Source organism: Anthonomus grandis, chromosome 8 (assembly GCF_022605725.1).
Source record: "Anthonomus grandis grandis chromosome 8, icAntGran1.3, whole genome shotgun sequence".
Lineage (NCBI taxonomy): Eukaryota > Metazoa > Arthropoda > Insecta > Coleoptera > Curculionidae > Anthonomus > Anthonomus grandis.
The window spans coordinates 8,278,684-8,301,907 of NC_065553.1; the positions used below are offsets into that span (position 1 = coordinate 8,278,684).

The following is a 23,224-nucleotide window of genomic DNA, read 5'->3' on the forward strand; positions in this document are numbered from 1 at the left end:
TTTTAAATTTTTAAAATTGCAATATTTTAATCAAAAGTTTCGCTACATTTGACCAGCATTGTATATTATACAAATTTAATCTTGTGCTTCCATATATTTAAATTGTCATCCATTATTTCAGGTAAGGGGTATTGCATTTTATGTGGGATAAGCAATAAATCGCTTAGGGAGATTAGTTGGTGGTTTTATTAAAACCAGAGATCCAAACTTGCTCCTTGCTAGAAAATTAATGGGTTTCACTGGAAATTTATATTCTTGGGTTAAGGTAAGACTCTGGATCTATGTTCTCCCACAATGTAGGTCAAAGAACTTCTAAATTCTAATACATATGGCTGCCAAATAAATAAATAAATAAATAAAAAGACTTCAAACAAATTCATAATTCTAATAAGTGCCCATTTACCTTACATCAAGTTAATAAAACACGCATATATCCGGTGTGCCCTACATTAAGACAACGCACCGTATACATCAGCAGTGAGATTTATTATGTTTGTTGCCGGTTATACATGCGAAATTAATGCGGTCTGTGCCGAAATTCTCGCACTTATTTTTACCGCAGGGGATCATTAAAAAGTGATGAGTTAAAAATAACGTTTGTGTCCTAATTTTGAAATGGCCAAACATCAGGTCGATTCTGTATTTGTTTCTTTTTATTTAAATGTTTTCGTTAATGTAAATTGAAAACTCGATGACCTTTAAGCTTTGTTTCATCTATTTAGGGACTGTCTAAAATCACTTACCAAAATTGCTAGGGTGTAGATCAAACTAATATTTTAGGTTTAAGTATTCTTAAGCCAATATATTTGTACAGAAATATCAGGATTTCATGACAAGCCTTTAAGCTTTTTTCAAAGTTGACTCATTAAAAATCCCATTAGCGCAATTCATTTATTTATTAAACCTTTATTAAACTATGTATATAATAAATAAATATTTACATTTATGTTCACTAGTTGAACACCTTTGTAATAAAATATTTCTAAGTGAACTCTTGATCAATTATTCTCAATATAAAAATCAAAATTCAACATTTCAATTTTAACTAACATCTGTTGAAAAAAATTTATAAATTTTATTAGTGAAAACCGCATTAAAAAATATTGTAAAATAAAAAAGTAATCCAGGAAACAGGAATTTATCGGTGAATAATACCCTTAAACAGAAGGAGTTAGTATGAAGAAAGAGAGAGAGTATAAAGGGTACAGTGCTAGCTTACAAGGGCGTTACAATAATTTCTAAGCTCCGGACCTTCCATGAAAGGATGGAGAAATTACTGTAAGTGACAGAGAAGCAGCTTCAAGGAGAAATCATAATACAAAGCATCATATGTGAGAAGACAAGCGATTTACGGTAATTTTTTTGCTGAAAGCAGACACACACTTCTACAAACGCTGAATCCAAAGACTCGTTTAAATCCAGTCGAGACTGGTTTGACACCTTTACGAAATGGACTGGCATTCACTTTGTCCTCAGGCATAATGAGGCAGCAAGTTCGGATGTAAAGGCAGCTGAGGTTTACATCAAAATGATTCCGAACTAATAGAAGTCAAAGGAAACATAATCCAGCAAGTATTCAACTGTGACGACACGGGGCTTTTTTGGAATAGGATGCCAAATAGGAAAATAGGACTTATATAATGGCAGAGGAGAAGATGATTCCAGGTAACAAACCCATGAAGATTAACTCTAGCACTTTGCACCAAGGCGAGTGGCCTTCGACAATGCTTCTGCTTACCCACTAAATCCCGAAGATGATTTAATTCAAAAATTTAAAGTTTATAAAGGTTCTTTACATATCACGGAACACTACTCCGATCCGGCAGCCCATGGATCAGCAGGCGATTTCTAATTTTCAGAAGTTGTAAACCGAAGTACATTTTTCGGGGTTGCTTTGAGTTGATGGATAACACAAACCTTATCCTTCGAGAGTTCTGAAAGGACCAATTTAGCATCGGGATATGCCTCAGAATTATTGATCAGGCTGAGGGTGTAGCTGAAGGAGGCTTCGAAGGATTGGAACCCGAAGTATCAGTGGTAGAGGAGATTGTTCCTGTGAATTAACTGGATACTAGAGCTGTGAAGGAACTCGTCGAAGAACAGTCTCCGGAGCTGACAATTGAAGTATTATACGATCTACATTCGCAGTAGCATACAGAGCGAACAGTAGCGAACAGGAGCTAGAGATGAAGACTGTTATCTCTACGAGAGATATAAAGGAGATCTTGGGCATATGGGAGCAAGTTTTAGAGTTTGTGGATACAAATGACCCCAAAAAAATTGCAACAGAGTTTTTCAACGAAACTTGCTTAACTAATTTCAATAAAATCCTGAAAGGGAGGAAGAAACAAACCTCATTGGACAGTTTTTTTGAACAATCTGCAGGTAATAGTGATCAAAGCGTGGTAAAAAGGCGAAGACCAGTGATGAAAATTAAGTGCTTCCGTAAGCACTTTTTCATTTATTATGTTTTTATAGAATATATATTTGTTATTTATAAACAAAAGTTTCTTCTTGTAAATGTATTTTTTATTCAAAAACACTTACAAAAACAACTGAGGTGGTATTTTGGAAGCTGGAATAGATTAATGGCATTTCAATTAAATTAAATGGGGAAAGTTGCTTTTAGATACGCGCAATTTGACGTACAAGCAAGGTTACGGAACGAATTAGACTCGTGTGTCGAGGTGTCACTTTAACCTGTCGCGAATCTTTAAGATCTAAAACTGTCAGCAATGAAAATATATTTTTAAGAAGACTTGTATGAGATACACACATCATATGATTATCTCTCTCGGAACCTTCGACTATGTCCTCACATTTTCTGTTTATTGCCATGACAGTTAATCTGGCACATCTGATTTCAAATTGCTCATAAGCCAGCCATCCAGTTGACTCAAACACTTTCTTTAAAGTACAACAATCTTTTTAAAATCTAATATCCCTTTTCAGGTTTAAATTTTAGTTTGTATAGTATAGAATTCTATTTTTTGGTGCTGGTATAAATCTGGGTTAATCTTTGAACTGTAATCTAGTTGAACAAATTTTGAAATCTCAAGCAATTATCATAAATATCTATTACTTGAAACAATTTTAAATCATCCGGATAGAGTAGTGGATAGGACATTTAAATTAAGATGTTACATCATTGACATACAAGGAGATATTGTTGACCGGTCTTCAACAAAATCATCCTACTTCATCTTGAGTACTGCACTTATGAACCAAAGAGGAAATTTCACTAGATGAAAAAAAACGGTGGACAAATATTGAGGTAGTTCACACTAACAAAAGAGTAACCCAATCACTGAGTCTTCTACAATGCCTGCAGTTAGAAAATTTATATTTCTCAGTCACAAGTAGAGGCCATTATAATTATCCCTATATATCATTTGTTCACCACAAAACTGAACTCTTCTATTGAAACCGCTTTTAGGTTGCTACTATCATTAATTATCATAATACTTTTGCAACAATAAATACCCTTAGGAAAAATGTTTGAGGTAAGAGCTTGGCATGTACACCCTGTGTATCTACTTCACTATTCAACTATAGATTGTGTTAATTTTATTTGGTGAATTATGGGATACCCGAAAATCTGTAAAATAAATGAAATCATTAAAAGTGATAAGTTTTCAAATTAAGCACTTACCATTGCCGTATTTCTAAAAACCACAGGAAATATAACCTCCTTCCTTTGAGCAAGATCTTGGTGGGGCCATATTTAAGCCCTTAGAGAAACATTCATTGAATAATTTAACCAGCTACATTATCCATTATTTTCATTTTCTTTTTGGTCTTTATTTTGTTCAAAATAAAAATATCAATGGATATCTCGCTCCATTTAGTATCCGTTCTTTATTTGCTCTTCGGTTTTGTTTCCGTGAGCGATCTTTATTTTAAAATATACCAGACAAGTTCAATCACAATTTTATTCGAGAAATTGGATAAACATTCGCTTGACATTCGATCACTGAAAGGTAATGAAAACATTTCTTGGATTGGCAGGACGAACGACATTTTAGGAATAAAAAATATGTTTACTTAAAGAGACAAAATAAAAACAAAAATTTGTATGTCTCAAAGGTTCTCGGTCTCAAAATTTTGTATGTCTCAAAGGTTACATGTTTCGCCCAAAATAAAACATCATCAGACCTTATAAACTACTAGTATCTCTCACGAGTTGACCTGCATTGTACTAACAAATAGAAAAAATTGACATGCATTAAATTTTAATAATGCATGTCAAATTATTTTAATTTTTTTTAAATTAATTTTTATTTAAGGATGATGCTTATGGACAAATATTTTGAGACCGAGACTTAGTGTTTTTATTTTGTTCCTACTAATGTAGGTCTTTTTGAGGTAATGGACGAGTTCCGTTAATGTTTATTTAACTTTTTATTAAATACAGTTTTGTTGATTTTCAATCCAGCCAATAGTTTGTTTTTTTTTCTTCAAATTTGCCTCACACTCTCCATGACTCATACATGCTGCACTGTTTGATTTACAACCAAATACAATATTTATCGACTGAAAGATCGAAAGGAAATCTCCGCCGTGATTTTTATATCCTACATAAATCAAATACAGACTAAGATAGCACGTAAGCATGCCAGACGCTCCAGAAATACCGGTCGCTACGAATTTAAAAAAAAATAAACCGAAAATATCAAAGTAAAATTTGATAAACACGCATTCGTTTTCTCTCATAAGTGAAAAAAACAAAATTTCAAAGTTTTCGGCGATGTTGCAATCAATGCAATTATGCAATAGGCGGCTAGGTGCGTTGACTTTTCTATTTCCAAGATAATCCGGCTAAAAATAAAATATAATATTCTAGTCTATAAATATCTTCCTCGCTCCACGAAATGCAAGAAACCTTTTTGCTAAATTTAGTCAAGAAGACTGATATCCATTAACAAAATTTGGTTTGCTAAAATGGAAGAAGTTTCGGGTCAATAAATTAGAACTTTAGAGGAAGTTAGAGTAAAATGCTAGCTGAAATGATAAAATATAGGAGATCATAGAAAGGAAAATCTAAATAAAATCTATATTTTTTTTCGGTTAAAATAATGTTATAGTATTTTAGGTATTTCTTTCTTAATTCTATGGTATGGACTCTTGTTTTATTAGCAATTTTAAATTCTTTGAAATAATTTTCCAATTTTTTAAAACTTTTTTTGGGATTATTTAAAATATTTTTTCAAGATTATACAGGTGTCATGTGATTATACAAAATTGAGTGTAAATATTTTAAGAGCGTATTGCTGGAGTTAAAATGAGACTTTTTTTTTCCTATAAACATGTGGCCTAAAATGCACCCCTTCAGAGCTACAGCCCGCGCAAATTGCTTGAAGAAAATCGATTATTTGGAACCGTAACTACAATTCTTCTGAAAATTTGCGTGTGTCCGTCCAATTTTCAGAGCTTACCCTTCTGATGAGGTTCTCTTGATATTTTTCGTCCCAAAAGTGGTGTAAACCCGATTTTAGGAAAGGATTTAGAAGGGCTTACCCTTTTAATGGCCCATATCTTATGTTTCCTATTAGAAATTTAAAGATCTAGCAACACCATCTAGTTAGCCATGAAAAAATATAAAAAGTTTGTTTCTTGCATTTTTTCGCTGATAAACAAAAGCGGGGTATTATTAAATCCGATTAATCTATTAAATTTGAAAAAAATTAAGAACTTAGTCGTGACTGTTTTATTTTTTGTCAAATCGAATGAATTTTATCCAGAAATGCAAAAAAGAATAATTTTAGATTTTTTCATGGCTAATTAGAAGGTGTTCTACATTTTCAATTTCTTTTTAGAAACATAAGATATGGGCCATTAAAAGGGTGAGTCCCTCTGAATACTTTCCTAAAATTGGGTTTACACCACTTTTGGGACGAAAAATATCAAAAGAATTAGGACTTGCAAATTTCCAAAATATTTGACGCATAACTGTAGCCAGTGCTCCAAATAATCCATTTTCTTCAAGCAATTTGCGCGGGCTGTACCTCTAAGGGGGTGCATTTTAGAACACATATTTATAGGATAAAAAAGTCTCATTTTAACTCCAACAATACGCTCTTAAAATATTTCGATCGAATTTTGTAACACCCTGTATAGAATTTTTACTCTATTTCTTTCTTTTAACATTATTATGATTAAACTATTAAGAAAAGGAAGTTAAGTAGCATTTTGCTTAGTTCTCAAGAGCTAACGAAATTTTAAAAGTCATTAAGAAGTATTTCATTATGGTTATGTAATGCGAACATATTATCAATATACGAGCATTGCAAGCCTATTAAAAAATTTTCTATTAAAACTATTAAGAGTGTAATCTTTAAAATTTCCTATAAGTACGGGGTGTTGTGAGGTTTCGCTCTGAAATCATGTGAATCGAGTGGAAGCAAATTAAAAGACAAGATTTGTTCCAAAATCCTTTTGCTTCATAAATTATATTAATGAATGATTTTTTCATGCTGCAATTATCTGCTTTTTGTAGATGATCTGAAGCTAAGCTGTGTTGTCAAATCACTCCAGGACTGAAACTTTACAATATAAGCTGTATAACCTCATTTAACTGCTGAGAAATGGTATGTAACTAAATCCCTATAAATGTAAAACTATGAACTTCTTTCGCACTAGATTTAAAGACTTCAATTACAAGAATAACAGTCTCGAAAGGGTCTGTTATCTAAGACCTTGGTGTTGCACTGGATAAAAACCTCCAGTTTGTTGTTTATTCGGATAATGTTGTTGCTAAGACAACTTAAAGTTAGATAAAGTCCTTAAAAATTCTTGACTGTGTCCTTGTGCGTTCTCACCTAGAATATAGATCTGATACCATACTATGGAATCATATTCATAGCGTCAATTTGGTTGAGCTCAAGATATTAAAACTTCTAGATTATAACCTAAACATTTTAGATAATTATGGAGATTATCAAATACTTGGAATTACTACTACAGGACGTCATCAAAAAAGAGAACTTTTTACACTTTAAAAAAATTTTCATAGCAGGGTACTTTAAAATATAAAATAAAATCAAAACACAAAGTCATAGACAAAGAGGTGTATTAATTTGATTACCCGTGTTTCGCACTGTATCAGGGCATCATCAGATGTAAAAGTAAGGCAAAAAATCACGAACGTAAGCCTAAGCGATGCATTTTTACTACTCGTTAGGTATATGGGGCTACTAAACTGTAATATATTTAATATAAGTATTAGTCATTTAAAAAGATCTTTAGCTTCCTGCTATAAGTATGTAAAGTTCGTTCGATCTGTTGATTATTTCTGTTGACCAAGTGCTCAATTGTTTATTTCACATATTCTATTTTAAATATTTATAATTTTCAGTGATCAGTTGTTGTTTTTCTTTATAGTATTTAGGTTGTATTATGTGTATACTTTCTTTGTATTATCATTAGATGTTCTTTTTTCTTTTAGTTTTATACCGATGTATTGTAGCTAATTGTATTTATTGTATACTATTGTATTTAAGAGCATAAAATATTGTGATTTTATGCTCTTAAATAAATAAATAAATAAATTTTCCCAAATATATTTTTAAGAGGTGCTGAGATCCATACGCAGAGGCTCCATATCTTGAACAAAATTTATATGGTCTTTTAAACTGTAAGACATTTACCTCACTAATTATTTAAAGCTATTCGCCTTTTTATTCTTTCTTTTTGGGTCTTACTCTCTGTGGGCCTACATTACGTTGTTGTTGTCGGCTCTAAATAATTTATCATGTATAAATGCTTGTGTTTTTGGCATATACTCGTATCTTACCTAGTTGTATCCTTGTTTACATAAAGCATTCTCAACACACGTGAGGACCATATTTTAAGAGTTTAAGTCATGTATGTAGATGCAGCATCAGAGAAGAATATGGTTAATAAAATGAAAAAAGCATAGTTCGATAATTATATTACAGTCAAACTTCGATAACTCGAACGACTTGACAGTTAAAAATATGATGGAGTTATTTACAACATTATAAAGATCATCCGTTGTGTTTTTATTTGTTTTTAAATACGAACGTAAAATTGTCAAGGAACTTGCAACTGACTCATTTGAAGGCCGTTTTTCAAAGTCTTCCTTAAAATCATCATCAATATCATTATCACTTTCATCAGCTATATTATTGGGCTCTTTATCTGGAGTGGATTTGTAAAGCTCTATAATATCCTCATCCGTCGGGATATCAGAAGTAACAATATCATCATCCACATGCTTATAGTCATCAAAGTTAACCCGTTCTGAAATTTTCATACTACTATAAAAGTCATATTGCTCTTTTAGCTGAATTTCCTCCTCACTGCTTTCTTGTAAGCGTTCACTTAGGAAAAAGGAATTTCATCCTCCTCTTCCCATTCAGAATACTAGCCAAAGCCGGTCTTTTTAAAACAATTAGAAATGGTCTCATGCTTAACATCAATATTCCATGCTTTGGTTATTTCATCGACACACAGTTCATTAAAGTAATGTTAATTTCCTTGTTTTCGTCTAAATTTTTTAAAGTTTTTCTTAAAATTCGTCGACAATAATGGCATTTAAAATTTTGTATGATCCCTTGATCCAATGGTTGTAATTTTGATGTCATATTTGGAGAGAAAAAGGCAGGTGTGTTGAATTCCAGCTTCTGTTTAATATTTTTGGGATGGGCTGGACAGTTATCAATATACAGAATAATTTTTCTTTTATTGTTTCCAACTTGCTTGTTCAACTTTAACAACCATGCCTCAAAAGGGCTCCAGTCATCCATGCCTTTGTATTTGCTTTGTAGTCTAGAGGCAACCACTTGATGCCCCTAAAGCAGCGAGGTGCATTACTTTTGCCTATTAAGAGCAGTTTACTTTTTCTGACCCATTCATAGGTACTTGCAGCCATTATTAATATAACTCGTTGATTGCTGTGCTTTTCTCCATGACACTTTTGATTTTTAAAAGTTAAGGTGACGAACCTTTTATAAACACGCGAAACTAAGGACCTCTTTGAGAAATTCGACTTATTAAAGGTGTTGCCAAACATTTTGTTTATATTATCAAGAAATCCGGGTTATTAAAGTTCGAGTTATCAAGTAAGAGTTACCCATAATGTTTAGTTCTGATACTATTGCTAACGAATTTATGTCGAGTTATTAAAAATTTAAGGTATCAAAGTTGGACTGTAATTTTAATGTTAATGTTAGTTATAACAATCCTAATATTTTTAAATTTTTTGAACATTTTGTTTGCAGTTTCATAACGCTACTGAATATTGTTATTAATTTTTGATAGGAAAGTAAACATTAGACAAGAAAGTAGAAATAACATTAAAACTACTTACCTTGGAATTGGGAAGGTTTTGAAAAGTCAGTTCGGATTCTTCACCGTTGAGCATAATTGATACTGTTTGTGTTTTTATTAAAATATCTGAAACAAAAATTATTGAATGTATTAAACAATAACAACTTAAATAGTTTAAAAAAAATAAACCTAAAAATGTATGCTGATTTTGGTATTTAGAGCAATTGCTATTGTAAACATCAGGAAATCAGCTGATTCTCCGTCATTCCGGAATGACACAACACAAGTGGTCCACCGCACGACATCTCGAAGGTCAAGCGGGAATCTTCCTGAACAACGTTCCGCCGAGTATATAAGGAGGCGCATCGCCGATAGTGGTAAGTTAAAAAAATCTTTTAGAAGTCACTTGTCAAGGGACTGGTAGATTCAGAAATATGAAATTAATTAATTATAATACTGAATGGTTTAAAATTAATAGGTCATCAAACTCCCACACCTGTTAAGTATCTCAAATAATTAATTTCATGTTTTTAAAATTTTTATATTATTTGTCATGAATGTAACGCCGAAGAAAGAAACTTGACAAACTAGTCCTATAAGATTTTTTTTAATGTTTATTATACATTAATCTTTGTTACCAAAATTTCAAAGACATTTGTATTTGTTCTCACATCCTAAGAGTTAAAAACGCGCTATGCTTGCATTGAACAACATAGTTTTATACAAATGGCATTTTTTTATTTTTCAATTTCTAAGAGCAACAAAGTCACCTGTGCTGGATTTATCTGAATAACATTTTCTTAAGTATGAAAATTATATTATTAATAATTTTAAAGCAGTGAACATATTTTAATAAAATTCTAAAGCTAAATAAAGGAATATTATATGAAAGATTTAAAATATGTAGTCGTAATAAAAAAATGTAGAAAAAAACTTCATCATATAATAATACTAAATTTTATTTTATTAGATATTCGCATAACAATAAACATCATTTTTATTTGGTTATATTGCTTGTTATAATTATAGGTAAAGTTTTGTACATAAATTATATTGCTTACAACAATAAGGTCTTATTAACGTTTTTTTTGTCATCTCATTTGAAATCTGTAAATTGTTCATCATCACTAATCCTTGCACCATCTTAATTGGAATTGATTTTTCTTTATTAACAATATAAGATTATATTCATATATTATGTATATATTTTTTTTAAATAATGTAAAATGAATCTTGTAAATTATGCCGAGAATTATGGAAAAAATAGGTGATATTCAAATTTCCAAAATAAATTTCCCTCTATATTGCTGTAACCTAATTTCTCCTTTTTCCATGACTTTTCCTAAAAAGCTCATTTAGAATATACATATGTTTGGAGTTGTCCAGGTGCTATCGCTCATGGCTAACAGTGTAGCCATGGCTTTAGATTTTAAGAGTTTCAGTTCTTAGGTTAATTTAATTATGTCAATGTCATATGTCACAGATGCCTATTTTGGAATTAACCATCAGATCAGTTAATACACGTACGTTATGGAAGTATATGCGTTTATTATTTAAATAATAATTATACAGTCGTCCGATATATACATATAAAACATATTAAAGAAATATAAGTTTCATAAGCAAAAAAACATCTATAAAGAAAAGGTGTTTGGAGAAGGAGATGCATTTAGGTTATGCCTTATGACAAATTATGCTTTGCTATTATATTAATGCCAACAAATGTAGGAAAGTGTAGAAAATTGTACATACGTATAGTTCTGTTTAAATGGTGCTCATAAGTGGTTTTAGAAAAAATATAGAGATAAAGCATTTCTTTTATTTCAGAAGAAGTAAATATAAAAGTAAAATTAATCAATGAAACTGTGATCTTACGCGCATTGGGACAATATTTTTATGTACACTCACCCTTAGTATTAGGTGAAACTTAATAACCGCGAGGGGTAATGCAGTTGAGATTAAAAAAAAAATTAAAAAGCTTATCCTAAATTTAAGATTTGCTTTAAAGTTTTCTTTTTACGAGATAAGTAATTTTCTCTTAACTAGGTTTTTTTCTCTAAGTAATTCTTTAATGTCCTTAGCAGGTAGTAAATCCCGATTAATTTACCCAAAATTAATTTTAAAGAAAATTTTAATTTATTGGCACTACTGGATTATTGATTTTTGTGTTTTAAACATCACAAAACATGATTTTTTCAAAGAATATACACATAAGAATTAACACAATAAAATAGAGATACAAGGTTTATAGGTCCAACGTCTCTGGAAATATATAATTTTTTAATAAAATATTTCTGTGTGTAGAGGAGTTACCTATATTCTTAATACAAATATAACATTACATACCAAAGTATATGACATAAATAGGAAACTAATTAATGCACCTCCTGGAATTGAGAATTCACTTTAGCCAGCCTTACAAAAGCAATTCGGAGTTCGCAGTTCAGTTTAAACCAGCTTGAATAATCGTAATAGCCCTATATCATTCACAAACGTATTTGACATAGATTCATTATTTACAGTTTACAAAACATATTATACTTATACAGGAAAGTTTATAAATTGTACAATTGAAATAAGGTTAGTAATACAACAATAAAATAGAATAATGTAAACTACTACATTAACATCAGATATCTGTATTATGCATTTAAAACTGGACTACGAACGCGTTAACTTCGTTTATAAATCGTTTATAAAGTGGAGCGAAACTAATTAAGAGTTCATAACTTACATCAAATATGACTAAAACAACGAAAAAAAAGTGTGTTTTCAAATTATATATTTTTAACCAAGCTAAACTAACTTTAAGTTAATAAATTACAACAGTTTACAGTGAAGGGTAAATGATGTACTCAGTAAACACAACTGCAAAGGGCGTTTATAACTGAGGCTAAATTATGTTTAAATTATTAGTTTGTCAATATTTACTTGGTCTTAAGATAATAGTTAGTGGAACAGTAATAATATGCTGTTCTATCTCTATATTCAAGTTTGCATGAGGAATCTGGATATTCTCACAGTATTTACGTTTTGTTTTTCCTTTAGTAGTCATTGCGACGTAAAAATATTCATTTTTATTTCATATAAAAACCTTATACGCTTATACAGTTATTTTATAAAATTCACACAATCCTCGCTGTTTTCAAAAGCTAAAGCCGTTTCTAAAAGCGAAATTTACGAGGCTTATATAAACGGATGTCGCCTGGAACAAAGGTGTCGTTTACACGGGCTTTTTAGTTCTGGCAAACGAACAATGTGCCTAGATTCTGGATGCATCGGCCTGGAATGGGAACGTTCTATAGAGCTGAGGTCTTGATTTTATTTGTAAGACGCGTGTATGGCCAACATAAAAGGTGTTGGTAGAGTCAACGGATTTTAAGAGACTAAAGTCCTATTTTAGAATCATGACACACAGCACGGGTTCTGTTTCCGATAACATATGACAACACCGCTCGTTGCTAATGGTGCCAGCATTGTCACCATGTGATCCAAAAATATCGATATTTTTAACAAGTATGGAATAGGTAGAATTGTACACGAGTGTAGAGGTTTACTATACAATCAGGCATTTCATACATGTTTTAGAGTTATTTTTAATACATTTTCAACTACTCAATCTATTTTTTTTTTAATTCATATTTGTTTAGTCAAAGTCAGAATATGCTTTATTATCTGAAGAATACAAAATTCTTATAGACAAAGCTTTTCCATATTAAATTATCTACTACATAAAATTAAAACTTATAAATGTAAGAGATAAAATAAAATTACAATACAGCTCTGGGTAATATTTTCCTCACTTTCCTTTTGATTTAATATAATTAGAAATCCTTCTAATGGAAATAGGAAGATGGGTAAACAGTTTCTTAATAGAATGATAGCTCATGGAAGATGTATAGGAAGGTTTATTTTAAATGTAGAGCGAGTAACAATAGTATTCTGAGAAGTAATTGCTGTCGAATATTTTTTATGCATTAAGCAAACAGATTCGATTATAAATATTGAAGGTTAAAATTTTTTCAGAAATAAAATATGCTTTAGAAGATTCTCTATATCCAATATTGCAGAGGTATCTTAGGACGCGCTTTTGCAAAATAAAGATAGATTGAAATAAGTAACCTGGGCAACATCCCCAAAAGCAAATACCATACCTTAGGTGGGAATCAATTAAGGCAAAATAAGCACTTTTTGATATTTGCTTATTAAGTTGACTGGCAATGGTTCTAATTGCAAAGCAACCAGAAGCATGTTTTAGCGAAATTTCTCTATATGTCTCTCGAACTTTAATTTGTCATCTATTATTAGACCAAGAATCTTGTTATTATTTGTGTTTAAAATAGGCTCTTTGTTCAAAAGCACATTATGGTTACATTAAAGGACAAATAATTACAGTCACACCAAGTCTTGATTCTGCATAAATCCTCATTAATTTTTTTGAGTAGAAATTGTGCATCTGTATCATGCCATAGCAATGTGGCATCATCAGCAAAAGAGGTACACTGCCCATGTTTTATTATTGAGAGTAAGTCATTGACATAAAGAAAAAAAAGAAGTGGACCCAAAACAGATCTTGTGGTACCCCTGCTGAAATTGTCAACTGATCAGATAAGGAACTTATGCGATACACAGTCATCAACGACTGCCGCTGCTTCTCCGTCATTAAGTCCCAAATAGAATCTTTCCAACAAGTGAAATACTGCATCAGTGGTATTTTTTGAAGCTTGTAAGCTAAAGTGAGAAGTATTAAGAACTTTATTAGCGTCCAAAAATTCTACCATCCTTTTCTTCATAACTTTCTCCACAAATTACCTTATTACACTTTTTTTACTTTCCTTATTACAATTTTTTAAATCATATTTCCTTTTACTGAATCATTGTCAGCTATTTTTAATCGGCCAGTTGTATTTTATTGACCCGTTAAACTTTAAATGAACGGTTAACAACAATCGAAAAACTATTGGCAATTGGCCGTTGACCAAACAATAAATCTAAATTCGACTGAATATGTATGTCAGTTAATTTTAGAATACCAACTCCTCATAAATCTTTTATATTGTCCATTTTAAATAAAATAAAATTATTTATTGAGGCTTGTCAACCGACAGTTATCAACAAATATTGCTTTTGGTTTATTTGCGATAAAAGTGAAGCTGTCTCGGACCCTCGAACTTAAAAGTTGGCCACACGTGTTCAACTTTTCTGTAATTTGATAATGGTCAGTCCGTTTACGAAGTTTGATAGCTTTAGGATGAAATTTAAGTTTATCGAAAGTCACAATAAACTTGTTACTGGGTAAACCCGAAGAAAATTGTTTTTTTTAAATTTCCATTATTACACCACTAGATTAATGTTTCATTAGAAAAATTTTACTAAAAAGTTAAGAAGTGCTTTCAGATTAGAATAACAAATAAGTTTTTATTTTCATAGTATTAAATGATGAATAAGAATGCTTTAAAGCATGAATTAAGGAAGTTAGAGATAAACACGTAAATTATTTATTGATTGAAACTTATTCCTATCCCTAATTATAGTATTATTTCAAAATTTTTCAGGACGAAACATCTACATGGGGGATCTATGATGAGTGTGTAATGAATGGTTTTATTTTTTTAGGAGTTTTGAATGTAGTGATTTTAGTTGTGAAATGAGTTTTGAGCGTAGTGCTATGTTCTCTAATATTTTAAACCTGTTTATATTGGGTGTTTATTGTTCTTCATCATCTTGTTCTGAGGTCTTCTTGCTTAAATTAGAATCAATACTGGGGACCTTACCTTTATGTGCATGTAAATCTCTTTAATCCAGGTATTTGAAGAATTTTTTCATTATTCCTGGCAGTTGGATGTTTATTGAGTTCCAGGTAAATTGACGCCATTTTTTTTTAAACAGAAAAAATTCCTTACTTCGTTCCTAGGCTGTAGTACATGCAAGTGACGTTACATCTCCCCGCTTATTTGTCAATGTCATTAAATTCCTTTAATCCAAACCGTTAACGTACAAAATCTTTAGTTCATCCCTGAACTTTACATTGACATTTGATAAGTGACGTCATGTTCCCCCGCTCATCTGTCAATGTCACTAAATTCATTTAGTCCAGGTATCTAAAGAATTTCTTTCACTATTTGTGGACAGTCGGATGTTTATTTATGCCCAGGAAAATTAACGCCAGTTTTTTTTTTGAAAAACAGAAAAAATCCCTTAATTCGTCCCTGGACTTTACATTGAAATTTGAAAAGTGATTTAAAATCTCCTTACTCACTTGTCAATGTTATTAAATCTCTTTAAGCAGGCATTTGAAGAATTTTTTCATTATTCCTGGCAGTTGGATGTTTATTGAGTTCGAGGTATATTGGCGCCATTTTTTTTTAAACAGGAAAAATTTCTTACTTCGTTCCTAGGGTGTAGTATATACAAGGGACGTCACATTTTCCCGCTTATTTGTCAATGTCATTAAATTCCTTTTGTCCAGGCAGTTGAAGTACAAGGGTATTCCAATGCATAAATAGAACAAATAGTGGTTTCCTTTACCACCTTATTAATCTTAAGGAGAACACAACAAATTATTTGATAAATATTACTACATTAAAAGTTCCTATTAGTCAACTTATTTTACACAAATAATATAGCGTACATGGAATTTGCAGGTTTAGTACCAAAAAATCAAAATCTTTGTTTTTTGAAAAGTTGCCGATGTTTCGACGTTTATTTACGTCTTTTTCAAGGTTGTAATTAAGAAACAGAACAATTTTTTTTTCGTAAGCACCTAATTGAATATTAATTTTAAAACATTACATCAACATTATAAATACAAATCTTTTTTATATTATAAAAAATAAAAAAAAATTTACTTAACTTATAGGCAATTAAAAGAAACAAAAATAATAAATAATTAAAATAGAATACAACATTAAAATCGCAACATCTATAAAACTGACAAACTAAAGATTTTATAAAAATTAGCTGTTTACTGTGAAGTATGTGACTATATTTTTTTTTATACTTCACATCACTAACATATCACTTATTTACATATTTACTACGATATACATATATATTTACAAATAAACGAACGCGGTCACGATCAAAAAAATCAAAAAAGTGATTTGTAACAAAATGATGCTGTGCTAATGCTGTTTTTTCGGACTTAATACGATCATGTCTTTACAATCATAATGCTGATATATGCATTTTTTTAATACTATCTGGTTTGTCCAATATAGCATCTATCACACCCTAAATACTATATTGGACAAACCACACAGTATTACAGAGAATATTATCTTGTTATTCTAATATAGATAATTTAAAATCACAAGTTTATAGTTTATATTAAGGAACCTAAAGGTTAAGCAAGGAATTTTAGAACTTTTGTGATGTATTTTATATAATTCTGGGAGGTTTTTAGTACTTATTAAGATTAGAAGTTTATGATTTCTATGTTTTTTTTCTGATGATGGCTATAACAATAGCCGAAATGAATAATACATTGGTTTAAAGATGTTTTGCATTTTATTGTGCGTAGACACACCCTCAAAATTCCACTTTTAATACACAATCTTTGGTCAACTAGTGAAATATTTTTGCGTTGCAGTAAGTCACTTTTTGAAACAAAAACAATCAACAATTTATTAATAGTATATTTGAATTTTATAATAAATCAATATGAACATAAATCATAAATAGCTTACTTTAGTTAAATAAAACGTAAAGCGAGTATTGCTTACCGCCAGCAGCGCGCGTTGTATACAAAACCATTTCCAAAAATAATAAACGATAACGAAGGGAGAGGATACAAGTTTGTATACTTTTGAAAAGAAAAATTGCCGGGTTTTAAAAGCCTTTAAGTTGATAAAACTGGTTGCGGTTTGACGTCAAGACTCTCGAAAACAAGGAAATTAATACCGGCGCGATATGAAATTTAGGTTTTATGAGAAAACTTTAAATGCTTCACTTGATATTTATTGAGTATTGGTGAACCTATCGCTTTGCTGGTTTAATAATTTTAGCCATAAATTTGCTAAAGGATTTTGTTTCTTTTTGACCTCTATAAAACTGCTATAAACTGGATAGAAGTTATGTCTAGAATACTTCAATAGAGAGTTCAATTGTCTAATTTTCATTATAATATAATAATATTTGGTTATATATGATTTAACTAAATTAAGAGAGCTGCGATCGAAAATCAAAAAAGATATTGAACTGTCACACAGACAATACTGTGTTAATCTTGAAAATAATTTATTTTCCCAACCAAACAATTTTTGGAAGCTAATTCAAAGCTCACAAAATAACAATTTGTTACCTCAAAATATGACTGACCAACAGGGAATGATTATGTCTGATCCTCAAGCTATTGCAAACGCATTCGCAGATTTCTTTAAAAGTGCACATATTTCTTCCACTGCTACACAACCTGGCAACAATGCTCAAAACATATTTGCAGATATCATCATTATATCCAGATTCACGGAAGATGAAGTATTACGAGCTCTTAAAACGATTAAACCAAAAGCAACTGTTGGACCCGACAAAATTCCTGCTTTCCTTCTCTATGATTGTGCCATAGCTTTAAACCATTAACTTTCCTTTTTAATTTAGCGTTAAAACAAGAAAGCTTTCCTGATCTTGGGAAAATATCTAAAATTATCCCGGTACACAAAAAGAGTGACAAAAATCTTATAGAAAACTATCGCCCTATAACAATAATTAATAACTTTTCTAAATGTCTTGAAAGCTAAGGTCTTTTCTAAGGCCTAAGGTCTTTTCTAAGGCCGCCTTTGGAGTCCCGCAGGGCTCAATTTTGGGACCGCTTTTTTTCAACTCATTTATTAATAAAATATCTGATGAACTTTCTGTAAATAGTCTATTATACGCGGACGATAAAAAAGTTTTTTATAGAATTAACAGTATTTTGGACTGTATTTTACTTCAAAGTGACTTAAACAAACTTAATGCATGGTGTAAAAATAATAACCTACCTCTAAATGCTGCTAAATTTAATGTTGTTTCTTTCAGTTTAAAGAAAAAAATAATTATTTATGACTATACCATAGACAATGTCACAGTCCCTAGATCAACAGTTTTGAATGACTTAGGTGTAACATTTGATAGCTCTCTTTCTTTTCAGCCACATATTACAGATATTGTCAAACGTAGTTACAGAATGCTAGGTTTTGTAATACGTAACTCTTATAATTTTGATAATATCCTCAGCCTAAAAATCTTATTCTTCTCATATGTCAGATCCATACTTGAGTATGCTTCTCAAGTTTGGTCCCCCTATTACCAAAACCATATAAATGAGATTGAAGGTAAACAGAGAAAATTTCTTTGCTATAAATGCGATGGAGTGTACCCAGAAATCGGTTTTCCACATTCACGGTTACTGGAAAGATTTCTCTTTCATTCTTTAGAAGATAGAAGAAAATCTGCTGATTTGCAGTTTCTATATAAATTAGTGAACAACTTAATCGACATGCCAGAATTATTACAAGAATTGAACTTTCATATACCTCGCATATCAGCCAGAAACTCACAAAAATTTTACCTACCTAGACCAAGGACTAACATTTTCTCCACTACGCAGAGCCTGTAACACATATAATTCTGTTCAGGGTCAATGTGACTTATTTAACTGTAGCATAGCAGATATCAAAAAAGTACACTATTCTTAGTAAAACTTTTTTTTTTCTTTACTTTTCTCATTGTTTTTCTTTTTAAGCATTTTCTTATTGTTATTGATTGTAAATGTATTTTTTTCCCATTCAGTAATTGGATGTATTTCTGTTGAATGGCGTAAATAAAATAAATAAGCGTATTCTCTCTTACAATTAAAGGCAGAATCTTGCGGTTTTCATGAACATGTGCCACTTTTTTTTAAATTTTCTTTTTTTTTTAAATTCTGGAAAAAAAAACTCTATTGTGATACTATATTGTATGCCCTATATATGTTAGAAAATAAATAAAAACTACTAATATTAGCTATTATTACATAGAATTTAAAGGCATAGTTGGAAAAAGTTCCATTTAATGGATTATTATTTTTTTGTTAATACTTCTATTAATATACGTGTTAGTGAACGTTTTCAAATTTTCATTCGACAAAAAATCCGAAATTGGAATTATTGTAACCATTATTAATATGTATCGCCTAGTTTTATATTAAAACTGGACTAATTACTGGACTTTAAAGCAAGTGGTCAACCTTCTTTTTAATACAACTACACGAAAATCCTATTATTAGCACAATTTTTGAATTTCATTTTGAATTAAATAATAGATTTTTCTATGCCTTTTTTTAATTTTAAATAGATTTTATTCAAGAAATTGGAAAAAAAAGGTAAATTTTAGGTCTTATATACACTACAGCGACTGAACTCTATATAAAAATATCTAATTTTAGTATGTTTTTAATTTACACAGCAGGATATATAAAATGGGAGTATGCATGACATAGAGGTTCAAGAAAGGAAAGAATAGAAAAACCTTCAAAATTGGACAATGTTTTTTTGTTCAAAAGTTTAGAATCCTAATAAAGAAAATATATAAATGAATATAACTTATAAAAAAATATGAAGAACATTTATAATAAAGAGGTTCTAGATTATAGAAATATCATATACAATTAATAATACCAATATTTAGATTTCAACAACCGTTCAATCGAATCCTATCCTAATCGTGACAGCGATATTTTTTATAGTTTTATTTGCATTAAATACATACGCTTCTTTTTATCTAAATTCTGAACCAAAACATCGTAAATTAATTCCTATAAACGCTCGATTTGTTCTAGAGCCAATTTTCCTCAAATACAATTTTTACATGTCATTTTCCGATATAACTTACCATAAACATGTCCTGATAAATATTAAATGAGATATTTTATCGTTTCGCTAATTGAGCACATACATATGTTCGAAATCAATATGTGTCCTGCTTTCAACACGGAAAATAACGCACATCTGGTAATAATTGTTAATAAAAATTATGCTGATAATAAAAAGTACTCAAAAAAGTGTCTCCACAGATGTGATTTTTTTTGGTCATAAAAATGCGGAGGAGTTGCGCTTTTTTTTAAACACCAGCTGGCATGGACGAATTTGGCAAAAAAATATATTCTTAACACGAAAAATGTTTTTTTTTCCATAGTTTACAATTAAGTCAATGAAGAAATATCCTTAGCTATTGTTATAATTAAGAGCTTTACGAAATATTATATTTGACAGCCTCCTGAATATGTACTATTAAGTAACTCTATTTCAACATTTTTATAAAACTGATGCAAATAGCTTAACATATTAAGATAGCAATAATAACTCGAGAGTTACAGAAAAACCAACCAAAATTTTAGGTTCTTCTTGAATTCTTACCTTATAAAGATACATTGATAAGATAATATGGATTAGAAGCCGAATAGCATTGTCAAACAATGAAAATATTTTTCAATAATAAAAATGCTGCAACAAAAATATAGACTTTAATAACCTTAAAATGTAAAAAAAACTAAACCTAACTAAAATAAATAAAACATTATTATTACACGAAATGATATTATAATAATTCTAAACTCTATTGCAACTGCTTCATTCTATTTATTGGTGATGTACTAACTATGTAGGTATATCGAATAGTTAACCAAATTACAGTCTTTGTATTATATAAGACTTAAAAGATAATAAAAATGTGAATTTTTTTTAGTAGACAACTGAAAACTAATAAGCATGCTCCTGTATGAGACTATAAATGGAAATGCATTATGCTTCTTGGATAAAAATATATCATAAACTTCTTCTAAAGTGTTTCACTTGAATCCACATGACTAAGAGTTAAATACATCCAGAGTTACATATATACAACATATTCCAGATATCGCCACTCAAAATGTTTAAGCTTCAAGAAGATTAAGATTCAAAGACTAGAACAGAGCACTATTGACACTTTGTTCCTGTAAAACCATGAATTAATATCAACTCTCTGCATGTAATAAAATACCCTTTTTAATTTTAAATTATTTACAAAAATTACTCTATAATAAAATACTTTGCTAGAACTAAGAGAAGAAGAATTAACAGAGAATTGATAGACAAACAATGTTAATGGAATAGTAGGAAGATCTTAGGTACTGCCTTTGTTTTTGCAGCAATGTTTTTACATAAAATTTCTCCGACAATCTTTCTTCACGATTAGTAGATACGAATTAAAAAAAGGAAAGTAACTCGATCTAAGAGCAGCTCATGATCCATCTCCCAATCCTGATAAATTTTTGATTTATTTATTATCATTGGACAAATGCCCAATAGGAATTATAATATTAACCTAAAAAAGTGATATAATTTGGATATTAATAACAATTAAACTTTCAGATAGTAATTAATTACACAGTTACTATGGCAACAACAATAAAAATTATTATTACAATAACACAGATTTACAGAATATCCTGTAAATCTGTGACAATAATAGAACAACTAAAGCAATCCACTTGCTCTAAGGCTCGAAATTCAATCACCCGTCTAATATCCTTAAAATTGAGTCTTTAGATAGATCAACCATACGGTTGGATCACATCAAAATTTTTCTATATAGCATTTTTAATAATTTACAAATTATTGACTTGTGAGTAAACTAATAGTCTGTGGTCTAAATAAATTTTCTTTTGCCATATCCTATACTATTATTATATCTTAGTGAGTCTATACTATTATTATATCTTAGAGATTTACTAAATGAGATAGCATAGTACTTGGATGAATTCAATGCCATGTGATTCTGTTTTTACAGCTGTTATTAACAACGGGGTGGTCATATACTCTATTAACAAAAACTTTTCCTTTTCTAATATTTTTACTTCTTTACTATATTTCATAATATATACATAGATATACTTCTTTAAATTGTCATACAATATTAATCCGCCGGTATATTACAATGAATTTTTGTCCAGCAGTATTTCCAAAATTAATTTAGATGTGTAATTTCAATATTCTCTAAATAAATTTCTACATGTTCATTTAATTATTTTTTTAAATCTTTGTCTCTTAACATTTTGATATGGTTCAATTGACATGACTGGCAATAATTTTAAATATTTTTAAAAAAAATGCAAAATGTTGAAATTAGCCTGTAACTGATTATGCGATCAGAATCTCCGATTAAATATAGGTCGTATTCTAGCAATTTTCCAATTGTACAGAAAGTATAAATACCCTGCATATTCTGTGTAGAAAATTACTTGAAAATAAAAATCTAAAAAACTTAAAAAGTAAAGAAGAAAATCATACAGTAAAAATACCCTGCATGCTATTTGCAGAAAACGACTTAAATAGAAATTTTTTAAAAAGCTCAAGCTACTAGCATAACAAAAAAGTCACCTCCCAACTAAAACAGCAAAAATTCGCTCTCTTTATACACATTTCTAGAAATGAACCAAAAGCCCTGCAAATATAAAAGCTTTTGTATTACTTAGTGAGCTGAAATTATCTAGGATATCTAATACACTTTTACGTGACTTGTACAATAAGAGGTAACGGGATTCTCCTAGTGTTTCCCTAGGGGATTAAACCGTAAGCAAGATATATTATGTCCATTATTTGTCATCTAGTTTAGAAGCCTTAGCCATTTTTTATGCTTAAAGATGTTAATGTTAAAAAGAATATTTAGGTAGCAAGTAATATTATTTACAAAAAATAAACACCCATTGGATGAACCTAAAACACATAGGTGTTTCTTTGTAATGGGATAACTAAATTAAAACTAGAAAAATTTGAAACTTTATTAAAGAAATTGTTTTTAATATGAATATTCCTTTAACCCCTGGTTGTTTTTTTAGTCCTCGTTGGGTTCTTACTTCACTGCAAGAATAAGTCGTCAATAAAATCCACTGGTTCAGTAATTTATTTAGGATAATAGTTATAATATTAATGTCAAGAAT

General features: G+C 30.1%; 1 protein-coding gene across 2 annotated transcripts in view; it reads right to left on the reverse strand.

The window, feature by feature from the left end:
* LOC126739700 (GTP-binding protein REM 1) overlaps positions 1-23,224 on the reverse strand; it is an 88,789-nt gene that overhangs the window by 11,800 nt on the left and 53,765 nt on the right. For both annotated transcript variants that reach the window (XM_050445493.1, XM_050445492.1), the window contains one exon: positions 9,332-9,417. In XM_050445493.1, coding sequence (XP_050301450.1) covers positions 9,332-9,417 — 86 coding nt within the window. The remainder of the gene's footprint in view (positions 1-9,331; positions 9,418-23,224) is intronic.